Source organism: Bison bison, unplaced genomic scaffold (assembly GCF_000754665.1).
Source record: "Bison bison bison isolate TAMUID 2011002044 unplaced genomic scaffold, Bison_UMD1.0 scf7180017864471, whole genome shotgun sequence".
Classification (NCBI taxonomy): domain Eukaryota; kingdom Metazoa; phylum Chordata; class Mammalia; order Artiodactyla; family Bovidae; genus Bison; species Bison bison.
Window position 1 is genome coordinate 14,807,480 of NW_011495032.1, and position 16,981 is coordinate 14,824,460.

Genomic DNA, 16,981 nt, shown 5'->3' on the forward strand with positions numbered 1-16,981 from the left:
AAATGCCATGATCTTCGTTTTCTGAATGTTGAGCTTTAAGCCAACTTTTTCACTCTCATCAAGAGGCTTTTGAGTTCCTCTTCACTTTCTGCCATAATGGTGGTGTCATCTGCATATCTGAGGTTATTGATATTTCTCCTGGCAATCTTGATTCCAGCTTGTGCTTCTTCCAGCCCGCCGTTTCTCATGATCTATTCTGCATAGAAGTTAAATAAGCAGGGTGACAATATACAGCCTTGACGTACTCCTTTTCCTATGGAACCAGTCTGTTGTTCCATGTCCAGTTGTAACTGTTGCTTCCCGACCTGCATATAGGTTTCTCAAGAGTCAGGTCAGGTGGTCTGGTATGTCCATCTCTTTCAGAATTTTCCACAGTTTATTGTGATCCACACAAAGGCTTTTCTAATGCCATTAAGCAGGGTTTCCAAACCTTGACACTATTGGCACTTTTGGCTAGATAATTCCTTGTTGTGGGGACCTATCCTCTACATTGTAAGAGGTTTAGTTTGGCAGCAACCCTGGCCTCCACCTTCTAGATGTACGTCTACCTCCTCATCCCCAGACAATCAATTCTAGACGTTATTAAATGTTGCCCCAGTTGAGAATCACTGGCACAAGGTAATGGTCAATGCCTTTCCTTCAAGATCATGCTTTTTGAACTATAGTTGTATATTTGATTATAGAATCCTAAATCCTGAAAGACTTCATTATAATATAATTTTACTTTCAAATTTTACTGATGGGAAAACTTAAGATTCTTAGAGGCTAAATACCTGTTTAAGTTTCCATGAGGTAGGTTAGAATAAAGTTGACATTAAGTTGAAATTTTTGCATTCCTATTCCAGGCTCTTTCTCCTACCAAATGCTCTTTGTAAGTTATTTGCTATGAAATTAAAATTAAATTAAGAAATAAATATGGCTACCTATATGATTGGAGAATAGCCTTGTAGAGAATTTAAAACAGTAGACAATACACATAAAATTTCTACTTGATTTTGGAAAGAGCTAAGTGATCCTATTCCAGTATATTATTTTCCTGATATGATGATGATAATAATCATGATTATAATGAAGATGACAGTGGTTTTCTTAGGATAACATTACAATTAGCTGTATTTCCTAAGCATATACCAATTCATGGCTAATGTGAACAGCTAAGAAGCATATTAAATTGCAGAAAGCAGTCAGCTTGAATTTTAGAATAGACTCTCAACAATATGCTTAGATAAGTGAGAGGTAATGGTTGTCTATCACTGTTGATGGGTGCTCTGCCTACTATTAATTATTTTGCATATAGAAGACAGTGTGGACACTTTATTTAAATGACTTTACAGATAAGTTTCCCTGGCCTGCCTGTTGGTTCCTCCTCATGCTTCCATCACTACATTTCATTAAAAAATCAGAAACAAAGGCATATGTGCCAACTGTGGGGAAGGGTGAGGGGCTGGGTTTGGAGACAGGAGTAAGATTGCTCAGAGATCATTTCAAACAACCAGAGACCTTCAACCTCCCTGGGGCTCTGTAAATAATGGAAAAATAAATAGGAAAAAAACCCAGTGGTGCAAGGTTTGTAGAATAATTGTGACAGTACATGAACAGTCAATCTGCAGAAGTGAATTTGGATGTGTACTGCCTGACAAAACACTAATTGCCTGTTGATTTAAACTCTGTAGACTAATAACATGATCTTTCTGGAATACTTAATTTCTGGAGAACAAGTGGAGCTTGTTTATAGGCTTCATTTTCTGAACGATTTTTTAAATTTTATTCAAAAAATTTTTTTAGTTAAACAGACATTTATTTCTATTATTAAATGAAATGCTCTCGGGAAGAGGTTTTCTGATGTATGGCTGGAACACACAGATTTGAGTCTTAGAAAATGTGAAAGATAAAAGCAGTGCATGCATGCTAAGTCGCTTTAGTCATGTCCGATTCTTTGCGGTCCCATGGACTGTAGCCAGCCAGCTCTTCTGTCCATGCGATTCTCCAGGCAAGAATACTGCAGTGGATTGCCATGCCCTCGTCCAGGGAATCTCCCTGCCCCAGGGATGGAAACTGTGTCTCCTTTCTCCTGTATCAATCGGCAGGGGGGTTCTTTACCACTAGCACCACCTAAAAGCAGTCAATTTTTTTTTTAATTTGGCCTTGAATATATGTTATAGGAAATGGCAATCCACTCCAGTATTCCTGCCTGGAAAATTCCACGGACAGAAGAGCCTAGTGGGCTACAGTCAGTCCATAGAGTTGCAAAGAGTCAGATGTGACTGAGCAAGTACACTTTCATATGTTACAGGAATATTATCTAACACTACCAAACATTGATGATTCATTCACAGTTCCCCACAAAATCCTCCATCTCATTCTGTTTTGAATAATAAATAAACTTGTTCTGTTTGTATTGAAATGAAACATTAACAATGTCACTATAAAGGAAATTTATTGGCATAAATCCTAAGAATTATTTTAGGATACACCCAAAATATTAAACTTGCTTCCTAAGATTTACTCATTTTTGTTAGTTAATGGTCAGACCTCTTTGAATTATATGTTAAGGAAAGGCTTTGAAAGATAACTTTGCATAAAAACTTTTGCGACTTTCAAAATGTAGAAGGACTTATCAACCCAATATGGTTAATATTGATATATATACAAATATTGTAATTTCTTGGGGGAAAATCCCAGAGGAACTCAGAAGTAGGAAGAAGGGATTGCCCTGTGCTTTTCCAGAGCACTAGAAAGTCTTAAAATCATGAGTTGGCTTTTGGGAGAGCATGTCTAAACTTTACTATATCTAGAAATATAGGAAGATTGGACAAGAACACCCAGAAATGGAAACTCAACAAAGGAGAGTTACATAGGCCGATAGCATTACTCTTAAGTGCTAACCATGGAAGAGGAAATCCTGGCTAAAAACACTTATTATCTATATAAATTTGAGGACAAGAATATCTCTATTGTATACCCTTTTGTATCAGGCTGTCTTAGCTTGATTCCTTAAACATCTAAAGAAAATATGCTCTGTTCAGATTCACTAAATGGCCTCATTATAACTGGGCTTCTTGGAGAATTCAACTCTAAGAACAGAATGCACTGGCTAAGGAACCAAGGGCTCTAGACAATTCTATCTTATTGCAAATCTATACACTGACATTGAATCTTGGTTTACCGGGGAGGTAACAGCTTACTTTTAGAGTGTTGAAAATGTAGATCTCTGAGTCCACAAGTCTAAGAGATTTGTCATGAATTCAGTAAATATCCAATTCTTGTGTTATCCTATCCCAATAGTCTTCCCCCTGCTCCATGGCTCAGATGGTAAAGAATCTGGCTGCAATGCAGGAGACACAGGTTCCATCCCTGGGTCAGGAAGATTCCCTGGAGAAGAAAATGGCTACCTACTCTAGTATTCCTGTCTGGAGAATCCCATGGACAGAGGAGCCTGGTGGGCTACAGTGCATGGGGTCCCAAAGAGTGGGACACGACTGAGAGACTAACACTTTCACTTTCACTCTCCCAGTTGCCTGTCTCTACCATTCATCCTCTCCACTATGTGATGTGCTGCGCTTGTTGGTTCTCTGCCCTTAACTAAACCTGTCTCTGTCTCCCAACTCTAGCCACTTCCCAAAGCTCACCTGGAACTGTGCTCCATAACTGGCAAAATATCCTCTATCGTCAGATGTGTCACTCAAATTCTCATCTCTCTTCTTGCATACTGAAGCACTAGCTTTCCCTGAAAGTACCAAGTCCCTTCAGCTTTCAGGACTCAGAGATGGGGATGGTATGCTTTCCTCTTAGGTCCTCCTTACTATTTTCAGGTTACATTCCTCAAGCCTTATTATGATCTTAATGCACTTTATGCCTAGAGTTTAGCTCATAAGTTAGATTTCTCTTGGTTCCATTTGAGTTCAAACTAAAAGTCTGAGCGTCTTACAAATGATCAACTATAGGGAATAAGCTACAACCCATGAAACGAGTAACAGGGTTTAGAAATGCATTTTCTCTGAGAGATTTTAGTTTTTGAGATATTTTAAAATATTTTTAGTTGATTATGTTTGTACACAGTCTCAAATTGTCAAGATGTGAGAATTGAATTTTTAATGTTCTTGATAATGTGGGTTCATATATTTGGGGCATGTCAGACTCATTAACAAAAGAAGTAAATTAAAGTGCTGTAGATATTTTGGGCTCTTTGAAACTGCTTGAATTCTAGATGCTAGTTTTATGGAGAACTATGTGTCTTGAAATTATACAGAGAATTTGAAGATATCCTGCTCTTATTTCAGTTTCACATATTCTACCCATACTTAAACTACTGCTCCTTAGGAAGAGAAATGTCATATTTGAGGTAAAAAGGTAAACCATAGTGGAGAATTATCTCACTTTCACCAGTGATATCTAGATGTTTGAACTCAAACAGCTTTTCCTCTTTGCCTCCTAGGCCAAGAAGACTTGTTTTTCCTCGATAGTCAGTTTTTGTTAAAACTGTTTATTCTGACTTTGACACTTTCCCTAAATATTCTGCACAAGTGGAAAAAATTTCTGTATACTCTGGGGTATAAATGACTAATTTTAAAGCTCAACTAGAAAAAAAAAGTGATACCGTGATCTTGTAGTCCTGTCAAATGTTATTTCCTCTTACTAAATTCCTATTTGGATCACATAGTGTAATAATCTGGTGATCACATTTTTTAAATGATCAAAATATACCATACATAACATTGTGTTGACTAGAGGAAAACTGAAAAAATGACCATGTAATAAATTTGACATACTAATATGTCAAAGACTTAGAGATGGCAGGGGCTTAATAAGTACTTCTTTATAGGTGAATTAAAAAATAAGCCAAAGGATCTTGCAATAAGTTGTTATATGACTTGGGTAGGAAAAAATAAAACTTTTGTACTTTTTTGATCTTATAAATGACAGTATATGTATAGAAACTCTGAACCCATATGTGAACAAACCATATCCCACACAATGTGTTACATTTCCCATAAAATAAATTCTTTTAAATTGTCAGACCAAAAGGAAACTAACAGCAATAGCTAGCTTACTTGCTGCTTGCTGATGCCTTATGTAACATCTTTTTTTTTTTAGTATAATTGCTTTACAATGGTGCGATAGTTTCTGCTGTACAACAAAGTGAATCATCTATATGTATATATATATATATATATATCCTTCCCTTTTGAGCCTCCCACTTCCGCCAACCCCACCCCTCTAGGTCATCACAGAACACTGAGCTGAGCTTCCTGTGCTATATGGCTTTCCACTAGCCAATTATTTTACACATGATAGTGTCCATAGGCAGATAAATGGATAAATACGATGTGGTACATATACAAAATACAACATTGCTCTGCCATAAAAAGGAATGAAGCTGGGGCATTTGTAGTGATGTGAATGGACATAGTCTGTCATATAAAGTGAAATAAGTCAGACGAGAAAAACAAATATAGTGTATTAACACATATATATGGAACCTAGAAAAATGGTACAGATGAACCTATTTCCAGACAAGAATAAATATGCAGACATAGAGAACGGACATATGGACACAGGAGATGGGGAAGGGAAGGATGGGATGAATTGGGAGAGTAACATTGACACATATATACTTACATTTCATCTCAACTCAAACTTCAGCTCTGAGGAAATAGGCTTATTATTGAACAGATAAAGAAACTGAGGCTCAGAATGGTTAACTAACTGATTCAAGCTTAAATAAGCAATAATAACACGGCCAGTGTTTCAACGCAGCCCTGTCTGATTTGTGATGGCTTTAACCACTAAACTGGCTGTCACACCTTCATAGGAAGGAAAAGTTGATGAGTAACACCTCATGGTGAACAATTTGTTTTAGAAAAAAAGTGTTTCAAATAGGAAAAAAAAAAAGTGCACATAAATGATTCAGGATGCTTTTATGAACTGGGGCATAAACACAAAGTTTTCCAGTGTGTCTAGCAAGGCCCAAGGCAACTCTTCAGTAGAAAACCTTCATCTGTATTGCAAATACTATTTCTGTGTTTATCTATAACCATGAACATAACATCATATTACAGATGACTGGCTACATGATTTTATGGGGAAAACAATGAAAGCACGGAAGTTCAAGAGAGCAGGAAAAATTGTGAGTTAGAGTTCATAGAAAGCTTTATGAATTTTGCAGCACTCTAAACTAAATCCCAGAGGGGAAAATACTCAAATTGAGACACTTTCCCTCAGAAATCTTGAGAAAATCTTGACATCTTAATTCATTTCCTGAACTTAAATATTTTAGGCTAGTCTGGTGGCACTGTAATAGCCCAGGCAAACATTTTTATTTATTTCCCTGTTGATACCAATATTTGTGCTACAAGCTGCTGTCTGTATTTGCTGCTATTTATTTATTTATTTCCTACAGATCAAATTATTGGCCTAGACATAACGTGCTTTCTGGTGAAGTGTTCCTTGTGTTCACAAGCAAATAGAAAAAGTTTCCATTTTAAATGCAGATTTTTGCCGCATGACTGAATTAATTAGTATTAAAAATATGATATGGAGTCACTTGGCAGTCATGTTTATATATATATATAGTAGAAGGACAATTGAGGGAAATAGTAAATAAATCAAGCAAGTGCCTTTTTTGCATGGGTGGCTGGTCAACACATCAAAATACTGCATCCAGCTCCAGGTCAACCATTTACTGTCTTTGAGCCGCGATTTTATTTCCCCTAAATATTTGTAACACTATTCTATTGAACTGATGTTAAAGCAAATAAGATAATGTGGATGGATCTTTGTAAAACTACAAAGTGTCACACACACACATTTTCTATTAATGCACATTACTTGGTAACAAATCCTATTCCCTTTGGCTTCTCCTGTGTATGTAGATAAATAGGAAAAAGAACAGGAGAATTTTAAGACCAAACAATATAGTGCTTATAATATATAGACATAAGTTCAAAGAGAAGAGTAACTCTGGGCCATCTCACAGCAATGGGGATATCATGGTGAAACAGTTTTGAATCTAGATTCAAAATGGGTTAACCTTTAAGGTGTAGTGTCAGTTCCAAAGCCTCTAAGAATGTTAGGTAGTGATTCTTCTCTCCTGATCCCTCACCATTCACATTTTGCTGGAATCTGAAATTAGCAAAGATGCTTTGAGCCTTAGCTCTATCACATAGTCTTTTTACTTAATCTTCCTGAACCTCCATTTCTCACCTGTCAAATGAATATAATATCTCCCTCACATTTCAGTTGTCAAGACAGAAGGAGACAATATATGTGAAAAGCCTTTGTAAATTGCAATGGCTTCTACTGAGAACAAGTTATTATGACAATTCACTTAGGCTATCTAGATACCCTTTCAAGATGTCAGTTTCCTCTTAGTGTAGAAAAATGGGTTTATGGAATAATAATAGGATGGATAAAATTTGGTTTAAATGTGTAGTTCTGGTTATTTTCTTCCACATTTCAGACCCGAGCTTAATATCTAAATTATTGCTTAAAGATAAGGAAAAAAGAACATTTCCTAAAAATTAATCCTGCCTAAATTTTATAAGAAATAGTGAACAACCAGTGTAATGTAGATCAAGTAGACACATGGACTCCATAACTAGACTCAGAGCTAAGAAGAGCCTGGCTCCCTCCCTAGAGTGGGAATGACTCAGGACTTATTTTCCTCATTAACAACTAATAAAAACAGGGCGATTTCTCTTCCCCATATACAGGCTGTAATCTAACATATCCTTTATCTTTACTCAAGCTTTCTGACTGTTCTGTTATCCTGTTGAACCTGTAGCTACATGAGAAAGACAGACTGCGTGTGCTTTCTCTTGGAGCTATTTTCCTCAGTACTCTGGGTTATTTATTTTTCAATTTGAAAATATACATGAATCTAACTAATTACTTTAGTCTGCTATAGGAACCCTATCATTGAGTTATATATATTTTAATGCTATGCTCTAGAATGTTACCAAAAATTGATTTTAAAATCCCCAGCCATATAAAGAGCCTCTTGGCATATTTTATAAAAATTTGAAGATCTTATCCATTCTATATTTTCCAGTGATGCCTTATAAGATCTACACTAAATATTTCCTTAGAATTTAGTTCCAAAGAAACTTTGGCCTCTGAACTGATTATTTTCATCAGACAGTGAAAGACCTAAGCTTCATTTTAGCAGAGATTTCCATTGACACGTTTACCTTTGTAAAGCCCAGGACAGCAGAATGCATATAATAACCAAATATTTGTTGAATGAATTGATTCAATAATAATTTCTCTTTTCATATTGATTGTAAGAATGCTTAGTGTGCTAAATGCAGTAACTGTAATAGTCTACGTTGCTGATATATTTATTTTCCTCAAAAGTTCAGCTTTTATGTTTTCAATTTCTCTTTAAAAAATTTCATTGACTATATTTCAATTGTAAGTTGCTGCAAATATTTTTGGAAATCAGTACAGAATGGCATTAAAAATATATTTTATTTTCCAGATGATAGAAGAAAGACTAGTTTAACTTCATGATTGTTTTGCTTGTTTTTTTTTACATCTGCTGCTGCTGCTGCTAAGTCGCTTCAGTCGTGTCCGACTCTGTGTGACCCCATAGACGGCAGCCCATCAGGCTCTGCTGCCCCTGGGATTCTCCAGGCAAGAACACTGGAGTGGGTCGCCATTTCCTTCTCCAATACATGAAAGTGAAAAGTGAAAGTGAAATCGCTCAGTCGTGTCCACCGCTTCGCAACCCCATGGACTGCAGCCTACCAGGCTCCTCTGTCCATGGGATTTTCCAGGCAAGAGTTCTGGAGTTAATAACTTATAAAATTAAGCATAGTTTTACCAGAAAAAAATATATAGTCTTTTTTATGAAGCATGACCAGACTTTCAGACAGAAAAGCAACCCAATCAGAAAATACACATATCAGATAAAGAAAAACAAAATAGTTGCACTTCATTTCTTTTTTCATTACAAAACATGAGGGCAACACACACACACACACACACATCTATAAAGACAATGTTGCAGATTTCAAGAGATGTAAAACATTTGCTATTTAAAAACTTCCAGAAGGAAAGTTTAATATTAGCATTTTGAAACAATGGAAATCCCTGAAAGCCCCAGCTTTGTGGTTTTATAAAATTGTATTCTCCGAACCTTTCTGCTAGTGAACAGGAAGACCTAAATCTAAGCCCATCTTAGACTGATGAAGGGAGAATAGCATTAAGTGGCTTGTTTAGCTCATCAGACAGGGATCCTGTCTGCCTTGAAACAAAGAGACCCAAAGCTCTTGATTCAGGACTCACTAATGCCTTGTGTCTCATTAAAGAAGAGAGGGCAAAATAGAGACCCAAGTCAGACACAATTAACAGGTACTGCTGGCAGGGATGATGTGGCAAATTTTTTGGTTTCTTAGTGTCCATTTCAGTTTTGTGCCTGGAAGGGTCTGGGAATTCACAGCTCTGCATAAGCTCAGTCAGGCTCTAATCTTGCTGGGGGCATGGTTCTTGTGGTTTGCATTAATTTTTTCATAAATGAGCCCCTACTAGTCCTTACTGGAGTTTCTCTTTTTAAGGTTAAATAAAAATGAAATACAGCATATTTATTTTTAGATTTAGGCTTTCTTTAAAGTATATTTCCATTTTTGTAATCAGATATATGTGTTCTTATATTAACAGCCGCAAGGTAGGCTCAAAGGGAAGAATGTTAGAGGCGGGTAGCTCAAAGTTTTAAACTATAATATTGAAGACAGGTAAGGAGAAAAAGGAGAATGCATTAAAGATCTGTACCTCTCTGTGTTGTGAGAGCACATGAATGTTTGTCTAACAGGGGAAGTGACTGACATTAAATTAGCTGTGAGCACTAGCAAACTTCTAGGAAAAGGAATCACCCAGTTCCTGTTTTCCCTCCTTGGGGAGTTTTGAGCTTGTGAAACAAATTAAGAGGACAATAAAATACTGAGTCTCCATTTGGTGCCCTTTTACTTTTTCTAAAAGTTGAGTCCCCAAATTCAGGAAAATGCAAATATTATGGGAAGCATGGAAATGCTGAAAAGTGAAAGTGAAAGTCTCTCAGTTGTGTCCCACTCTTTGCGACCCCATGGACTATACTGTCCAAGAGTCCATGGAATTCTCCAGGCCAGAATACTGGAGTGGGTAGCCTTTCCTTTCTCCAGGGGATCTTCCCAACCCAGGGACCTAACCCAGGTCTCCCACATTGCAGGCTGATTCTTTACCAGCTGAGCCACAAAAGAAGTCCTAGAAAGGCTGAGGGAAATGACTACTTTTTGGACAAAGGAGCCTGGCAGGCTACAGTCCACGGGGTCACAAAGAGTCGGACACAATTGAGGGACTAAGCACACACAGCATAACTATTATTTAAATAAAGCCTAAAAAGTGTATATATTACATTTTAATAAGATCATTGATGAAGATAAACATCTAAATTAAATCCAGGGGAATTTTAAAGTGTGCAATCAATGTTTAATTAGAAATTGCAAGCTTCCATTGACATTATCTTTGTTCCTGTCTTAAATCTGGATTTCCACAAATGTTATTTTTAAACTTTACTTTTTATCTCAAAAGTTTTTCTTTGGGATTTACTAGATAAACCTGATGTCAAATTAGAACATCTCAGACAACATTTAGTGTCTAGGTAGTTTTCATTTGCATGTATTTAAAAACACATTCTTATGTTGAATAAAGACATAGATATGTCAACTAAAAGCACTGACATTGAAGACCAGAGATGATCTGTTTGAAACCAAGCTCAAATATAAAATATTTTTTGGAATAAAAATTCAGCTTCCCAAACTGACAATGGACAAACCATTAATATGCAGTATGCATAATACTGACAGAATTGCATACTCCCTTCCATTTACTGATACAAATTTATACATGCAAATATATTTGCACATTGATGCTAATCAACTTGAACTGTTCTTTGTTTCAGGGACAAAATTCTCAGGAAGAGGTTTGATTTTCCTATGAGTTCAATGGAAAAGATATTCACAAAATGTAACATTTTTGATGATTTTTTTCTAAATGAATTAATTTGCAAAACAGGTATAAAAATATCTTAAGTGCATTTAGTAAGTTACTCCTTGTATAAAAATGAGATTCTTATAAAACCTCCAAATATTTTAGGCTACAGTAAAATTAAATATGTCAGGTGGTGATTTAAAATGCCAATATATAGTTATTATTTATAATAAAATATAGAATTTAAATTTGACATCATTTAAAATGTAAAGCATGCTATTAGCTTCAGACTTCAATTTTCCATTATTATCTTTCATTACTTTCAGTATTTTCCTGTACATCAGCATATTCCAAAGTACATTCTTAGTGACACTAGTAATGAAACCTATGCCACAAAAAAATGTGTTATTCATCAACAAGTTTGATAAAAGCTATGTGCTATTAGGAATTATTCATAATTGTGTTGTGTGTGATAATAACATAATTTTATTTAAAAAGGGTTGATCTTTTAGAGATGTAAGCTAAAGTATTTATGAATAAAATGATGTAATTTCTAGAATGATTTCCACATATTTTGAAAGTGGAGAAAGATGGGTTGTGGGGATGGGGTTAGGTCAGCCATGGATTGATGTTACTCAGTTTGAGTGATGAGTACCTTTGTGTTCATTTTACTATATGGCCTATATTTGTGTGTATTTTATATATGTGAGAAATTCTGCACAAGACATAAAAAGCATTAAATAAATAAAAGATGCATATTTCTTAAAAGTTTTATACTGCATGTAAAAGCTATGAGGAGTTCTAGGTTAAAAAAAAAAATCATTTGTTTATCTGGGATCTTCTCAAACTACTGACCAGGGACTCCTCTTTTCAAGGAACGTGTATCAATAGGTCTCCTGGACATTTTGGAAATTGCTATATAGTATCTATGTAGAACTAATGTCTTTTTCCATGGATCATTGTTCATGATAATTCTGGACTACTAGCACACAAAAATATTTATTTACATGTTGAAAATTAAGGTAAAAATGGAAAATTTTTAAAAAGAATTATTATTTCCAAATTCTGAGATGTTTGAAGTATCTATAAGTAAAACATCTAATTTTTAAAAATTTCATCAAGATTTATTACGTGTATAAATATACTGGCAGAAATAGTGCTAAAGGAAATACAGTTTCAAAAAGAGTGAATAATAGTCCATATTTCTTAAGCATTTTTTCCATTGGATATTAGCCATAAATCTAGTTATAGATATTTAATAACTAAATGAAAAACTGTTTTAAAAAAACTATATATCATTATCAACATCAATAATTTTATTATATTTTTATCCTAAATTTCTATGAAATTTAAGAATCTGTTAAAAATCACATTTGAATACCCATAAATTATTTCTCACTCAAGCAAACTATATTAGGCAAAAATATTCCTCAGAATAATATTCTATAATTGCTAAATAAGATTTACATTTCTGCATAAAATGCTTTATAATTTTGCATGTGTCAGAGTATAATTTTACTCTATAAAATTATAAATGTATAATTTTGCATTTTAGTTTCTAAGTAAATTATTTTATTATTTTTGAAATAAGTTAACCATACCTTCTAAACTTTGCATCAGAGTAAAGACAGCCTGTATTGCTATTTATAGATGTCCTTTCTTTCCAGCTTTTTTAGAGACTAGAAGACTCCTTTATTGTTGACTTTTATAAAAATTCAAACTAGAACATTTGCATTAATTACAATATACCACCAAAAATTGCATTAATTTCCATTGATGCCCATTAATTTGATAAATGTTTTGTCATTTGTACCATTTGCACTGTCAAAACAAGTTAATTATGTCTTACTGACATTTTTGACAATTGCTTTAACTGCAAAAAAAAGTATCTTATTTGCTTCCACAAAAATTCAATCTTATCTATTGAAAATTTGAACTAAGCAAGAGAAGACTAGCCCATGTCAGGAGTCTTACAAGATCAACTTAGGACCAATGGTAAACAATGATGCCTTAGAATTCTTTAATAGCAGTGCTCATATTTTGAAGTGGAAAATATTATGTACCTGCAAAATCTGTTCTTGCATAATGCCCATCTTCAGATTTAGTAGTTGTAGTTGTGTTATCTGTGTTAAAAAAATTAACAATAAAGATTGATTAACTTGTTACCCAGATATCTGTCTAACAGTATTTTCACTACAATTAAGGAGTTTTCAAATATATTTCTAAGTAATCTTTACACAAAACAGATTTAAAATATCAATTTCTGTTTAAGACTGACAAATAGAAAGATATAGGCTTTCTAATGCTTAGGGGGAGGAGAAGTTTCAAACTATAACTGAGATAAGTTGGGCAAAAGAATAACAAATCAAAACCCAAGAAAATATTTGTTTCTGAACAAGAAACAAAATAGAACATTCTGGGACATCCCAATTATAAAAATGTACTTGAAATATTTCTATTGGCTCAATATATAACAATGGTGTGATTTGCTTTGATTTCAATGTTATACAATAAATCTTTATATGCTTTGCTAAAAATGAGTTTAACTTTCTTTTTACCCTGTTCAAGGAGTGTACCTACAATTTTTTGAATATTGGACTCAGTGTTGATGGCATTGTGAAGACGCAGTGCCATTATACAGAAAAAAAGTATGGACCGTTGCCAATAGGCCCTATAATCACCACAATTTCTACAGTAAAATTTACTGTCCATTGTAAACCAAACTTGTGTTTCAAAAATGAAGTCCCTGCCTAATAAAGGATTATCTCCACTTTTCATTACTATGTAAAGACTGAGTGAAGTGAAAGTCGCTCAGTATGTCTGACTCTTTGTGACCCCATGGACTATACAGTCCAGGGAACTCTCTAGGCTAGAATAATGGAATGGGTAGCCTTTCCCTTCTCCAGGGGATCTTCCCAACCCAGGGATCGAACCCAGGTCTCCCGCATTGCAGGCAGATTCTTTACCAGCTGAGCCACAAGGGAAGCCCATGCAAAGACTAAAGATATTCTTTAAAATGAATTTTGGTGTGAGTATTACCTTGACATCGACCCAATGACATGACTTCAATTTTCTCCTGTTTCTGACATGACGCTTCTTTGATTTGACATGCATTATCATAAGATTTCCCATCAGAAGCACACAGGGGATTGAAGTTGGTTTGAGAACAGTCAATGTTGCACACACACCTAAAGGGAGAGAGAAATAAAATGTGCAACATCAATGGTGTTGTTACCACATTATAAATAAAACACAAAGAGGAAGAATTGCTAGGTTGGCAAAATGCAAGTTGGCAAAATTGAATTGTATCCTTCCAGGGGAAGTTCCTTCACTCTTCTCCCTGAGATGAAAAGAAACATAGAACTAATCTAAAATAATTCAAAAGACTGAGCAATGGATAAAAAATAAAAAAGGGGAAACTCAGAAAATAATCATCAGTTAATCTCTGCCACTGGAACTTTTAAAATATGTACATAAACTTCCCTGCTGATGCCTGCAGAATTTGAATAGGCTGAAGTAGCCATGAAATTCTGCTTTACAATTTCCTTAAATGAAATCTACTGTGTTACTTCTTTTCTCAGGGTATTTGAATGGTGAAAGCTTGAGGAAAATGACTCAGAGGACATTTCAGAGAATGTACACATGGAGATTATTTGGAATGCAATCAGGAGTTAAATTTCTTCAGCGTATATGCAGATACACATAAAATGTGCTAAACAGGAATGGTCAGTGTTCTTTAGTATTTGGAGGAGATCATCAAACCCTTTGAGAATCAAATAAAAGGTATAGACCTCTCCTCAGAAGCACTGTACTCATGTAAACAATTGTGCATAATATTTTAGGGGTTTCACGGGCCCCTTGTAGCCTGTGCCATTAAACTCTTTCCCAAATACATACTACTCTCTCTGTTTTCTGTTTTAAATAAGTTGATTATCACTCATGATTTTAATAGATTTCTTAATAGAAATAAAAATTTGGTGAATTAATGAAAATTAGTTTACTTAAGAGAATTAGATATTTTAAAGCAAGCTTCTTAGGATTTTTCCTATGTCCTTGTAACTCACCGTATTTTACAATCTACTTTTTCACTCAGAATATTGTGTTTATATGTGCAAATATGTTACTGCCTTAGAATATAAACTCCTGTTTAAAATTTTTATTAATATTTCTATTACTTTTCTAAACAGATGATAAGATTCTTGAAGTGATGAATCACACATTTTACTTCTGTATATTTTACTTGGAGCTGAGCATAGGATGTAAGGATAACAAAAACAAGCAGCTGACAACATGCTGGGTTCTGAACACGCATTGCTTTCTTTAATCTTTGCAACAGCCATTTTACAGACCAATGATATTACATAAGGTCAGAGAGATAGTAAACTGTGGAACAAGGACCCCCCACAGATGTGTTAAACTAAAATACAATCCTTTCTGCCCACCACAGGCTGTGTATTAGTTTCCTGGAAAACTTTTAAACATAGTCGTTTATAGTCAGGTTTCTGGGCCTCTTTAAATCTGGGGCAGGGGGAAGCCTAGGGTTCTGTATTCTTAGTTAATCAGCCTGGCATCAGACTCATTTCCTGCCAATCACTGCTTGATTGGTTTGTTGACTGAGTGAGAGAGGGTTTGTCTACACACTAGTGTCTCTCAGAGTGTAGTCTTGAAACCATCTGTATCAGAATTACCTAGATCTTGGTTAAAAATGTTGGCAGATAATGTGCTAATCCATTTATTTTATTTTTTTTAATAAGAGAATTATTCTAGGAACACTTGGTTATTTTTAATAGTTCACTTAGGTACAAATAAGAGAGATGGCAACCATCTCTAATGCTTAAGTCATTGAGAGCGGTGTTCCTACCTTGGCTGTGATGGTGCTACATGATGACAGCTACTGGGATCACAATATTGCTTCTTTGGCAGATTCTTGGCATCTGAAAAATCTGAGATCAGGAGCTGCTACATGTTCAAAGAGCTTTTGGTCCTTGTGATAAAGAATTGGGAGAAGTGACTGTAGCTCAGGCTTGTTCTCAATAAAGAGGAAAGGGGACAGATTTTTGTATTTTTTAAAAGATAGCTTCATTTATGTTGAGGAGAGTTGAGGTTTTGACTATTGTTGTGTTGGACTCTAGAGACCATCCCCTTGAAAGACACTGAAATAATTATCTGTTAGCAGCAGCAGAACAGAAAAGAAGGTATGTGAGAACCTATGAACATCTAGAACAAATTAGGTATTATATCAAGGGATTTTCAGGTTTCTCCAAGTTGAATACAAAGAAATTCAGGGATGTACATCACATATAATCTTGCCAGGAAAAAAAAAAGACTGGCAATTCAGAAATCCATTTGATATCATAACAAAATAGCAAATGAGAATAGAGATGGAAAGATAAAATTTGGTTGAATTGAACTGGCCAGATTCAACATTTCAGTGAAGAACTCAACTAAACCATAGTACAAATAAATTAAACAATTATTTGGAAAGTCTAACAATAACACTGTTTTCCAGTGGGCTATTTCTTTTTTCCCTTTGACTGATCTGATATTAGTCCCATAGACTTTTTGCTGCCGATACCTTCTTCCCTTTCCTTTTCCAGCATTGCTCATTCAGGGATATCCTTTCAAGGTTTGTTTCCCCTTTGGAAATTCCTCACTCTTGCTGCCTCAAATAAAGCCTTTCAGGAAATGCCTAAGAAAAAAAGTTCAGACATTTGGCATTTCTATTCTCATCTCAAAAGGAGGACCTAGACTCTTTTAGGTGAAAGTAAGGTAAGAGTTTTGCCATAAGCTTCAGGCAAGCATGGGTTACACTCATCTTTTCTCTACTGCACAGTGTCATTATATAATACATCCCCTCCTTCCTCTGTCCTCTTTGAGCCTTGCCTATGTTAAATAAATGCATGAGTATAATCAATTTGCTCATGAATTTCAGCATCAATTGGAAATTTGAAATCTATGGAGAATATTTTTCTTTCTTTGAATAAGTGGAAGAAGCTTCGTTGATTGCTGAAATGGC

At 35.0% G+C, this 16,981-nt stretch overlaps 1 protein-coding gene across 1 annotated transcript in view; it reads right to left on the reverse strand.

Annotated features, from left to right (window-relative positions):
• The window catches only part of TMEFF2 (transmembrane protein with EGF-like and two follistatin-like domains 2), a 280,288-nt gene that overhangs the window by 43,350 nt on the left and 219,957 nt on the right, over nt 1-16,981 (reverse strand). The window contains exons 6-7 of the mRNA XM_010860853.1: nt 14,005-14,153; nt 13,029-13,088 (exon numbers count right to left, since the gene is read on the reverse strand). Of these exons, the coding sequence (XP_010859155.1) occupies nt 13,029-13,088; nt 14,005-14,153 (209 nt within the window). The remainder of the gene's footprint in view (nt 1-13,028; nt 13,089-14,004; nt 14,154-16,981) is intronic.